The 12,057-nt window shown below is 42.4% G+C and overlaps 1 protein-coding gene across 2 annotated transcripts in view; it reads right to left on the bottom strand.

Annotated features, from left to right (window-relative positions):
• Positions 1–3,185, bottom strand: part of TGFBR2 (transforming growth factor beta receptor 2) — a 59,401-nt gene extending 56,216 nt beyond the window's left edge. Inside the window, exons 1-2 of one of the 2 annotated variants that reach the window (XM_041466570.1) lie at positions 3,055–3,185; positions 2,625–2,870 (exon numbers count right to left, since the gene is read on the bottom strand). In XM_041466570.1, coding sequence (XP_041322504.1) covers positions 2,625–2,718 — 94 coding nt within the window. In that variant the 5' untranslated portion in view covers positions 2,719–2,870; positions 3,055–3,185. Of the gene's footprint in view, positions 1–2,624; positions 2,977–3,054 lie in introns of those variants that run through there. The other variant, XM_041466569.1, reaches the window with a different exon arrangement.
• Positions 3,186–12,057: the final 8,872 nt, after the last annotated feature.

The raw sequence follows: 12,057 nt of genomic DNA, 5'->3' as shown, positions 1-12,057 counted from the left end.
AACTAAAAATTCATATTCACTTGAACACACTAACACCAATTTCTTATGTGAGCAACTGCTGTTTTGCACTGCCATTAATTGATAAAGTGCTCAATAAATCATTCAAAACCATTCAAAAAAAATCACATCTTGCCCCTTTAGCCAAAAAAAGTCAATTACTTCCATGTAGTACAGGGCATGAGAGTATCTTTTTCAAAGCAGATAATTCCTATTGAACCTGTTCATGAATTTGTGGGTTTGTCTGGAATCTTTATGGGAATGTGTCATTCTTGTCTAATATTTTGCTGTGAAGAATGTTAAAATGAAATTTTACCGGGTGCTTTGTTAACCAGCCATCTGGTTAGTTAGTAGGCACACCTGGGAACTGAGCTCTTCTGAGACTTCTGAGATATATCTCCTTTTTTTCAGCATCACTATACTGAAATAAGCAGCTATCACTACAAAATAAGCAGCTAATTTTTTTTCTGTTTTATTTTCCCCCAAGCATTTGGCAGCTCTAATTTTCATTCTGGTGCCAAATAAGCACCAACATCCAAACCTCACACTTTCTGCTCCACAGAACTGTTGCTTTCTGATTAACTCTTCCTGTCATAATAGAATTCTATGGAACAATAGAATCCTATGGTGATTATCAAAACAGCTTTTGGAACTATGGGATAGATTATCTGACAACAGTTTTGGTTTGATTATCTACTCAGTTTTGGTTATTGTAGGGTGTAGATGAAGATGAGTATGAAAAATGCTGGAATTGTAAGCAGTTTATGTTCTTTTTCCTCACTGGACCTATGATAAGAAAGAAGAAAAAACTCCTGAGCCATGCCTGCTTTTAAAAATCTACCCATAGTTTGAGACTGTCTATAGCTGATTGAGTGTAAAAAAAATATATATATATATATATATATAATAATAAATAACATAAGATTAACAAAAGCTGAGCTTCTCCATTTAAAGTTTTTTGTGATGGGAATCTTAGACTGTCTATAGCTGATTGAGTGTAATATATATATATATATTATAATAAATAATATAAGATTAACAAAAGCTGAGCTTCTCAATTTAAAGTTTTTTGTGATGGGAATCTGCAAAAGTTTGAGGCTGGGGTCAAAATAAAGGCCATCACTAGTTGAGTATGATTTATGTTAATGAAAAGTTATAGAAAATATATATTAAAAATTAAAAGAAGCTATAGACCTCAAATTTAATATAACTTTGAGTTGTGTGACACAATAAGACACAACATAAGACACAATAGTGTCTTATTCTTACACTGTTCTTTTCTTCTGCCCTAAGCTTTCATGAGTAACTTTGCAGGTATGCAAAACCTGTTGACTTTGACAGGGTTGTTAATGAAGCATGAAGTTATTCAAAACTGCACATAGCTAAAGGCTATTCAAGAGTTATCCACCTTATGTTTTTATGTTTCAGCCAAAATTTGGGATCAACTACTGACCATGAATGGACCAGACAGGAGAATCAGAGGGCCCAAGGCAAAGTTTGTAGCAGCCCAGGTGTCTGCACACCTTACCTGAAGACTAAAACTAGATGTGCCATTACAAGACATCTTAGAAAGCTACTTAATTCTTCACAAGTGTTTCAGATGCTGTTTGCTGCAATATCCTGTTCTCTTTTTAGGTTCATCACCTGTTCTGCAATGTGATTTAGGGCCTAACCTTGATATCACAGATGTTAATTTACAGATGTGGGTAACTCCTGGTAGGACAGAGATAGAAAGCTACTCAGGGCACGAATCTTGTTTTTGCAGTGGAAATTTAAGCTCATAGTATATAATAAATTATGATATGAAGAATACTGCAAGCTGCAGATCCCAAAACCTATTTAAGGTTGACTTGGTAGAAGCAGGATAAGGATTATAAAGTGTCACTTTTAAAGTGAATCCAACCACATGTGCAGAGAGGAATAAGTGCTTTTCAGTCCAACTGCTCACAGCCACGGCTAAACTCCGCTCTTAGCAGAAACTCACGCGAACCCCAAGTTTTGGTAACCAAGTGCAGACCCACGCAGCCGCGGCTCTGTGGCCACGCGCAGGCCCTCGCTCTGAGAGCCGCCCGAGGCACGTCCAGCCGTGTGGCCGCGGCGGTGCGGCACAGCCGGTGCCGAGCCGAGCGGCGGTGCCGGGCCCGGAGCGCGCTGCCAAGGGCCCGCGGGGTCCCGGCCCGCGCCCCCGGCCCGTCCCTGCGCACGGGGCCGGCACCAGGTGCCGGAGCCGCCGCATCAGCTGCGGGCAGGGCCTGCAGCCCTTCCCCCGGCCACCGCAGGCAGCCCCCCAGATGCCCTCTCCGGGCTCCTCCGGCCCGAGCAGACCCTGCTGCTTTCCTGCCAAACCCGCTCCTTTCTCCCCCTGTTCCCTCCATGGACGGACCTCAGCTTTGGCCGCGAAACCCTGAGATTCCCAGTTTTTTCTTCCCCGCTTACTCTCCCGCAGGGCAATCAACAAACACGCTCACCCCCTCCCGAAATGTTTCCAGGCTCAAAACTTTCTTAGCAACCGTGTCCCCCGCCTCCCGCGGCGGACGCCTGTCGCTCGCCCGCCTGCCCCCGTCCCCTCCCGCCCCGCTCCGGCCGCAGCAGCTGTCAAGCGGCAGCGCGGGCCAGCGCGCACTTACCCCGGAGCAGAGCGGGGACCGAGCTGCCCATGAGCACCCAGAGGGAAAGGCGCAGCAGCAGCCGCCGCAGGCTCCTCGGCAGCCGGGGAGTCATCGCGGAGCCGGATCGGCGCGGCCGGCGAGCCGCGGGCGGGGCGCGGGGGCGGCGGGGAGGCCGCGGCGGCGGTGGCGGGGCTGGCGGGGAGCGGGGCTGCGCCGCTCCGCTGCTCGGGACCGCGGGTGACTCACTGAAACTTCACTTCGGCGCTGCAGGGGAAACAGGAAATCTTAAACTTCGCAAACAGCTGGGCAGGACTTTCTTACTCTTACAGTAGTTCCTTCTCCCCCTTCCCACAGTCGCCCCCTCCCCTGCTCTCGCCCTTTTTCTTTCCTTTTTCTTTTTTTTTTTTTTTTTTTTTTTTTTCCCTTTCCTTTTAACATGAAACCTCACCCAGTTTGGTGTCAATCATCTGCCAGAGGCCAGCCCCTCTCAGGTCTGGCTCTCCCACCACAAGCGCGTTGGGGCCAGCCCCGACGTGCAGCCCGGATCCCTGCGCCTGCCTCCCTCCGAGGCGGGGACCGGGCACAGGCGCCCGCCCGGAGCTGCACCGTGGCTGGCGAGGAGGCTCAAGGTCGACAGGAAACCGCCAGCTCGGAGGGCTATTACTCGCTCCCTGCGAGTTGAAAAGGACCCAGTCGTGTCATTTGGGATATGCGGACTTTGCAGAGCTCCTCCTCGCATCCGTATCCCTGACCTTAATGATGCTGCAGCAGCAGCCTGTTTCCTCGTCTGCAGAACGGGTATCGGAAAGACGGACGTAACCCCCGGATAAAGCAGGGAGCAGGGGAGGTTGAAGTCAGGGTAACAGCAGGAAATATTCACGTAGACTAGCTGGGCACTCAGCTTGCAGATGTTGAGTTGAAACTGGAACAACTTGCCACCTGCTGCTTATTTTGCTCCCAAATAAGCTGGTTGTGCACTACTTTATCTCAAGTGCTGTGTATGTGACAGAAATGAAATTTGTCTCTGTCCCTCTCCAAAGGAACTTCTACCAGCGATTTTGCCTTCTCTGCAAGGGGGAAGTTGCACCTAGGATTCAGAGAGTAGGATCACACTGGTGATGCTAGCTTTTCATGGCCCAGTCAGAGACTGTAAGAACCATTCAGTTTTGAACCTGAATAAGGGTTGAGCTCTCTGCCAGTATAAATCCAGCCAATGCATAGCCAGCAGTTTTATTGAGACCCATTTTCAGCTTACAGTCTTCCTTCCTCTCTGATTTAAATGGCTGGGCATTGACTGAAGGGTAAACTGATGCACATGGGGATAATTTGAGGGCGATTGTTCCAACGTTGTTGATTCGCTTTTGTCTCAGTTACAACACTAGTTAGAGATACAGATCTGGGTATTTCAGAAAGAGGGCTAAGCCCTCACGGGGAATATATGTGATTCATGCTCTGAATGTCCCAGATCACCTCTGTTTGAATTTGGAAATGTTTGCATAAAGAATTTAATTGGCCTATAACAGACATTTTAAAAAAATCATTGTGCTTTTATGTAAATTTAGTATTAAACACTCCCTAAATGCATATTTTCACCATGAAGTCTCAGTTTATGGTACAAAGTCTCATAAACCTCTCTCCAAGAGTATTGTCCTCTCCCTCACCCTCTTTTAATATAGTCAAGATTCACTCAAAACAGGTGGTGGTCACCACCCTCCAGAGGTAAGAAAAGTTGCAGACTCCCCTTTGAGTACAGACTGCAGTGTTCTTATCAGTTCCTGTGCACCAGCTCTGTGCTAGAGGGTGACTGTGTTTTCAGTATCCACTTAAACAAAAGCATTTCTCAACTCCCACAAGTATATACTGTGTGCTGTACACTGCTCTCTCCTCAGAGCTGTCAAATTGCAGGTGCCAAAGAGTTGCTATTTGCTTAGAAAGTTGGCTGTGTGTGCTGAACTCTCCTGTTAGTTTCTGGTGACTACCTTCAAAGATGAAAAAGAAGTTTAAAAGCAAACAAGTACAGATTTAATATTACTATTCAAACCTGTCACGATCCAGGTGTGACTTGGCAAGCCTGTCACTGCCTCACTTGCATCTCTCTCCCCCACATGAGTGCTATGGCTCTTCTCCAATATAGCCCAGTCTTTCTCATCCAGGGTCTGGCAGTAGGTGAGGAGCTGGCAGGAGATGGAGGCTTTGGGAAGGGCTGTATTCAGGTTTCCAGCAGTCTCAAATCCTCAAGTGCAGCCAGGCATCACTGTCCCTTCTCTCACATGAGGTGATATGGCACCTGTTAGCCAGCAAGTGAGGAGTCTGCTACAAGTGGACTTCAGGAATTTGATACTTCCATGTAAGCACTGCCTTTATTTTTACAGATACATCACACAGTGAGATTGTGCTACAGCTGTGCTTTGGGTGTTCAGAGAACCCATGAGAGTGAGAGATGTTACTAGAAAATTTTTGTGTGGAAGGAAATCTTACCTGGATATCCTCAGGGGAAGAGTAGTGTATCTTTGTCACCAATAGCCTGTGTGGAAGTTGAAGTAAAGACAACTTTGGTTCACAGATTTATCCCAGATAGGCTTATTAGCGAAACCTCATATTTTACTACAAACCTCCCTGTTAGGGCCCAAATGCGGCTTAATCAGGATTCCCTGGACAACCAAAATATATGAAACAAGACTAAGCTGGTAATTTCTTTCCATTTCCTTGTTCATAGCTCCCAGTTCCCTCTTTTCAGAGAGCAGTTTCTTCTAGATTGAAACTAAGTATTTAACCTCAGCCTGACTGAGGTAGAGAAAGAGTCCTCTTCAACGAGTGGGAGATTAAAGGTGTAAATAATAATCTCCAGCCTGACAGGGTGAGGGAAGACAGCTACTTTCAGTTCCTCACTTAAAAAGGCAAAATATCAAAGCACTGAATATTGTGTTTTCTTTCTGAGCCTTTGAAATATATGCCGAGAACACAAACAATTTAGTACCTCTTGTATCTCGGGGTCTCCTAGTGAAAACATGCTAACTGCTCCTTGCTGCAGGTTTTAAGTACAGCTTTTAAAACAGTCCATAAAACTACTGAGTATAAATTATCTCTCTTTGTTATTCTAACTATTTTCTAGCTTTCTCTTATTTCTGTCAAAATGAGACAGAAACTGCAGCATTGAGCATTGTCCTCGTAGAAAATCACTTTCAAGCTTCTACAAAACATGCACTGTTACTAAAAAGCTGTTGTTTTACTGTACTTAACATACACTCAACTCAAAACCATTCTGCTCACAGCCACGAGCTGCTGATGTCCACAATAAAGCAATTATTTTGATTATTTTATTAACTCCAGTGTTGCTTTATGTAAGAATCCCAGAACAACACAGTTTCCAGACGTAGAATTAAGTAAGGCCTATAGAGTTGCAGTAACACAACATAATATTCATGCCTGTGTAGAGCTGATATATGTGGTGTAGGGTGAGACATCTCAACTTACTTTAGCTGCCTAAAAGTTCTGAGGTTCCAGGAGATGGCTGAGAAAACCCGTTGCCTTTCTCACCATCTGATGGGACAGTCCCAGGTCGGGTTCAAGAACCAAAGGATGGAGGACAAATGCTGGATGAACAGAACTGCCATTATGGTGGCAGCAGGCTATTAGGGTACCCACATTCCCTTGATCATCCAAGGAGGGAAAGGAGTCTAGATTTTTCAAAACCTTCTAAACACAATGAACTGATAATAGGGAGCATAATTAGCCCAGACAGCTACTTGGTAGGTATCTGATGTTTGATGACGTGAATCCTAAGAAAATGCTCTTTGAATTGTATACATCACAAAGCTACAAGATGCTTTACCCACTGGCAGTCACTAGAGTTAATGCCTGTGATTTTTGTTTGGAATGACACTAGGCAACCAGGTACATAGTATGCTGATATTGCCTTAATGAAACTATTAATTAAGTAACTGGAATAAGTATCTTGACCCAAATAAAAACACTGATGACTCTGGACAACTTTTGTCAAAACTACTTTCAAAATAAAAATAGGAAATCTGCTTGAAAAACTGACATGTCCCATGTTGATGTTTTTGTTGTGATACATATTGGGTTTTGTTTTGAAGTAGATTATTAGATTTGAATTTATTTTGTTTTTTGTTCTCACCATGTTACATATGAAAAAAAAGGACATGGGAACAATATCTGACGCTTTGATTTCACTGCACTTAGGCAAGAAGTTTATTTTTCAGAGAAATTTTGGCATTTCAGTTCAAATCAAAGTCAAATTTTGTAAACCTGTATTTTTTGAAACTCAAAACCTCTGTTCACTGCAGCGCTCTGTTCACAAAACTGACATTTGCCTGCTAATTTTCAAATTGAGAGTGCTTGGCATGGAGCATTAGCCTTTCAGCATCCTTGATAAAAGCTCTGCCTGTCTTGTGTATCATTGGCTGAAGAACACTGTCCTCTTTGGAGCAGCGTGAAACTGTTGTGTCCTGTATCACCATTTGAATCATATTTCTCTCTTAATTTAGGTTATCATAGAACACAGAATTACAACTACTGTTAAATGCAGTTTGTTTATTTCGTATAATCACTGGTTTCAACTTGTTATTGATAATTTGCACCATTATGAGAACACACAAAGCCTCAAGCAAGGACATTTACAATGGGTTACATTCATTTTAAAATGTTTTTCAAAACTTATAAAATGTGTTTGGACTTAACACAGCAATTATGCTTATCTCATAGATATAATCAAATTAAAACATCTGTTGTGTGTAATCATCCGTCAGAAAAAGGAAATCAGCTTGTTATCAACTCCCGCATACATCAGAGGCAACAAGAATAATGTTATCTTCAAGATTTATCTTAGTAAAGCTTTCTGCACAAATCTCCTGAATGACACTTATCAAAATAAGGTTTTGAAATATTATTTGAATTAGTACTCGATGCTCAGGCACTGCTGTTCACATGATCTCTGACTTTTAGCTAGAATGCAAATCAACCATTTCTAAGCCTCACTGAATTGGCTTGCTCTCTGTTTACTGTGAATGTGTAAATACCCTGCAACAGTGAAAGCAGAACTATGTTAGTGTCAGAAGAGATATCTTTCTGCAGTGCTTCTGGCAGGAAACACCATTAATGTCACCACACAACCTTTACATTAAAATTTCCATCTTATTTTTCCAAAAGCAAAGGACATTTGGAGACTTTGTGCTGTTTTCTTCAGCTTCTACAATGAGTATCTGAGCTGGAAGGAAACTTGCACACTTCCCTCAGTGTGTTTTTGTGTGGAAGCTTTTACGTGTACAAAGAACTTGTAAAATTAAGTCTAGATGATGTGGCATTCTTAAAAGACATGAAAACAAATTATTACAGATGTACTCTGCATATAATTTAAGTTGCTTAAAAATATGGTTATCTATGGAACCTGTCTTCATTACCACATAATTTGTAGTATTTACTATCATTAAAGCTTGTTTTTATAGGCTCTTCATTAGAAAGAATTTGAACATTGGATGCCAAGCCTCAGAAAATATCTGAAACTATCAAAGAACCTCAGTAGTATAACACAGAGGCCCTTCTGTTTCATTTTTCCCACAGGAACAAAAGGGAGTTTTGAATCTATCATAAAACATATCCCTAAATCTAATCTGAAAGAATCTCAGTACTTCAACCACAAAGCCCCAGAACTGAGGAAAGCATCCTCCCACCCCACCAAGCAGAAGATCGTGTCTGTGTTGTTCAGGAATGCAGCACACTGATGATGTTAAAGTGGCTCATTTGACCGCGATCTTCAAACAAATTCATTTGCGATAGCACAGCTGTTCCTCTCAGGAAGGAAATGCACGCTTCCATAATTTTTATCTGCAAGGCAACTTTATGATCTGCGGTCACAGGCGGTGGCTACTGTGCTTTAGAGGTCAAAAGCAAGCAGGATCCAGAATGCCTTGGGAGTTGGATATTGTTCCAACAGAGCTGACCCCATAACAAATGAGCTAACATGGCTTGCAAATAACTTAGCTAATAAAATTCACTTGCTGTTTTCCTCTTCTGTGACTAAGATCTTCATCAAACTAGCCTGCAAGCCCCATTTTCAGGCTGTGCACAAACAGTCTCCCACATCTTCCAACTGGTGTGACACCTCCCAGGTTGGACGATGCTCTCCATGCAATCCTAGCAGCCTTGAATGTTGGGCAAGCATTTCCAGTCACACCTCAGGCCAGAGTGGCCAGGCTACCATCAGTGGTTTCAACTCCTGGCTGTAGCAGTCTAATACTGAGCAGTGAAAATTACACCGTGCTCACCTCAAACTCTCAGATGTGAAGGGCACCTGTCTGCTAAGCTGGGACAAGCATTGGGGCATTAAAGACCTCTGCAAGGTCGAGGCAAAGATTGTTAAACCACAGCTTCAGTGATACTCAGCATTCCCTGCATCACTAGAACAACACAGGGGCTATTACAGAAAGCTTCAATGTAATTTGCATCCATTTTGTTACCTTTTTCAATATTAAAGTGTTATAGATAGTCCTTAACTGAGAATTAAATTATTTGAAGTTAATAAAAGATTCATATTGACTCCACTGTCTATGGAGAAATAACATGGTATTTTCTGTCAATTTGGCAGTTCTGGAGTGTCAATTTCCCAAGTTCTATGCCCAGATATTGACTTCAGTGAGGGAACAAATGCACATTGCTGGTTCAAAGTAATTTTCCCTTCCATAAAAATGTGTACAAGATTTCTTGCTCAACTTCGCCCTGTCTGTAAGGATATTTCTGTCTTTGGAGAAAGCGGTTTGGTAATTCTTCTGCCTACTACAAATGGAGGTGCAATTGACAACGATGAAGGATGAGAGTGTGAGTGAATATTTGATGTCTCTTCACATGCTTTGAAGTATAGATAAGGAGACATCTTGTCCAGTGCTACCACAGTTTGATCTCTGAACGATGCAGCAGTCGGAGCCTTCCTATCCTGAGGGACCTCTGCCAATCATATCAAAAAAATGCTCAGAAATTGAGGAATTTGTAGGTTTTATGGTGACTAAAACAAGACAGACAGGCAGCAGAGTGGGATGTTGTGCAGAGAAATGTAGTGATATTCCTTAGGGAGTGAGAATATCCTGTTGAAGTCAGACTGAATTTTCTGAAAATCTTTTATAGTCCTTGCTATTTGATGCATACGTTTGGCTTGCCATAAATACTAGCCTGGTTTTCATCTCTACCTTTCTTTGATGATTTTTAGCATGGTTCAGAAATAAGAAAAGATGGAAAAATCAACTTCAATAATCTCCATCACAAATGAAAAATAATTTACAGCTGTCTGCATGACATTACTCTTGTATGATTTCAATGTTTTTCCTTTAAAGGGCATGCTGTTCTGAATTGGCATGTCTTTCTTTTCTTCATTTTGTTGCCTATTTTTGCCTCCATTCTTTGGTTTCCTTTCTCCCATTTCTCCTATTCTCTATTTAATCTTTCCTTTGTTTCTTTCAGTTAATTTGTTCTGTTATAATCCATCCCCACTGACGTTTCCTTTGGGTGTCAACTACAGACTATTATGAAAAAATTAAAATTTTTAACATCTTTGCTATTACTACTATGTCAAAAAATTCTAATGTTAGACTTACAAACTGCTTTTCAAAACTGTCTTTGCTTGTGTGAGTACATTAACATTTCATCTAAAAAAATAATGACTATTAGTTTTGCAATTAGCAACTACTACACTCTCTTAATTAAACAGTTGTAAAACCTCTGGGCCTCACATAGTGTTTTTTAGTCAAAACCCTGAATAAAGGGCACAGGGAAATGAGAGTGGCATAACATACTTCACAGCTCATTTATTTGCCTTCTTAACTACAATAAAGAGTCCCAGCCCAGGCTGGTCTCCAGTTCATTACCACCCTCAAAAATTTCTAGCTATTTTCAGATATTCTGATAAGCTGATACATAATGTCCTGTAAAAACACCATGGCACAAGGTCCCACCTTTTCTAGCAGTGCAATTGTATATGTGTGTGTGGTGCTGGCAGCTGAGCTGGCGTTGGTGGAGCAGAATGAACTTGGCCTCCTGTACAGAGCCTGCTTCCACTCCTGTCTGATCTGCTTGTGGATCTTAGTGGCATGTTGGGGAGTACAGTTCCTATTTTCACTGTAAAAAGATGAAAGATGTCCAATTTGCAGCTATAGCACAAACTGCATTATCTCACCTGGTCCTTCCAGTTGCTGAGTCCCCTCTCACAGTCTCCCTGCAGCTATTTCTAGCCCCTCTGAGTTCTTGCCAGCTGCCACTTCCTGCTCAGCCCACTCAGCACACTGCATGGTTTGCTAGGCAGCAGCCCCCAGGGCTGGCATGGTTTGACATTGTTGCTTTGGGTTGTTGTGCCCTTCAAAGAAATGCTGGGGTACATGCCTTTGTCTATCCTGTCTATCCATGGTTCTTATGAAAGATTTTACATGGTATTTCCTGTGAAGTTTCTTAAACCCATTAAAGATTCAAGGAAAAATGCAATCTGAAACACCTACTGGGTCACTGCTTAATTTCTTTCCTTACTTGGCTGCAGTGGGTAAGAGAATTTAAAGGGCAAACAGGACTTTTAACACTTCAGCGGTGTGATTAAAGTTTGCTGGTGTCAGAGTCATTTCAGGTATTGTTCCTTCCCTTGCCCACACTAAGCCAGACATGGCTGTCAGTCCAATCATTTAGAACACAGGCTCCAAAAGTCTCCAGTCCTACAGAGCATCCAATGAAAGTCACAATCCCTTCCATGTGCCATGACAAATGGTGCCAGTTCATATTTCACGATGCTTGGAGCATAGAGCCAAGCTCCATGGCCTTCCTGCTTTCTGCTCATTGTACACCCATGTCAAGGCAAAGGAAGCTGCACCTTTGCAGGGGTTTCACTGGCAACCAGAAGGCAGGCAGGTCGTGGAGGTGACGAAGGGAGCAAGGTACCAATTTGATTCTTCTACATGGAAATGTAGAGCTCCCTCAAACTGCTAGTGAAGCAAATGTAAATAGTACTTAACCTTCCACTAGAGGTAATCACTAGAGGAACCTGACTAATTTTTTTCACTGCTAATTTTTGTGAAAAGTGGGCTTTTTTCCTTTATTTTTGGCATTGGAATAAACCATTCAAGGTGCAAATTATCACAATTGCACAATTCATGACCACAGTCTCTTCCTCTCTTCAGGGAGCCATAAAAGTTTTCTAAGAATCAGAAGAAACACACTAATTTTTATACATGAGGAGATACACTGCTTCCAACAAAAAGCTCAAAGATACTCAGCTGGAATGCATGGAGAAAGAGGCTCCTGGGAAGAATGGGCAAATTTCTTTTCTCATGAGTGAACATTATGACCTAAAAAAATAATTGCCTTGCCTACAGCACTGAATGGGTTTTTAAACAAAGAATTATATCTGTTCTCATTTCTGTTGTTTACTTTTGTGTACGGGACATGAATGGACAAATTTGGG

This window comes from Pyrgilauda ruficollis, unplaced genomic scaffold, assembly GCF_017590135.1.
Source record: "Pyrgilauda ruficollis isolate IOZ18807 unplaced genomic scaffold, ASM1759013v1 scaffold2, whole genome shotgun sequence".
NCBI classification, from domain to species: domain Eukaryota; kingdom Metazoa; phylum Chordata; class Aves; order Passeriformes; family Passeridae; genus Pyrgilauda; species Pyrgilauda ruficollis.
The sequence above is the reverse complement of the archived record's forward strand: the minus strand, read 5'-3'. Positions and strand labels throughout refer to the sequence as shown.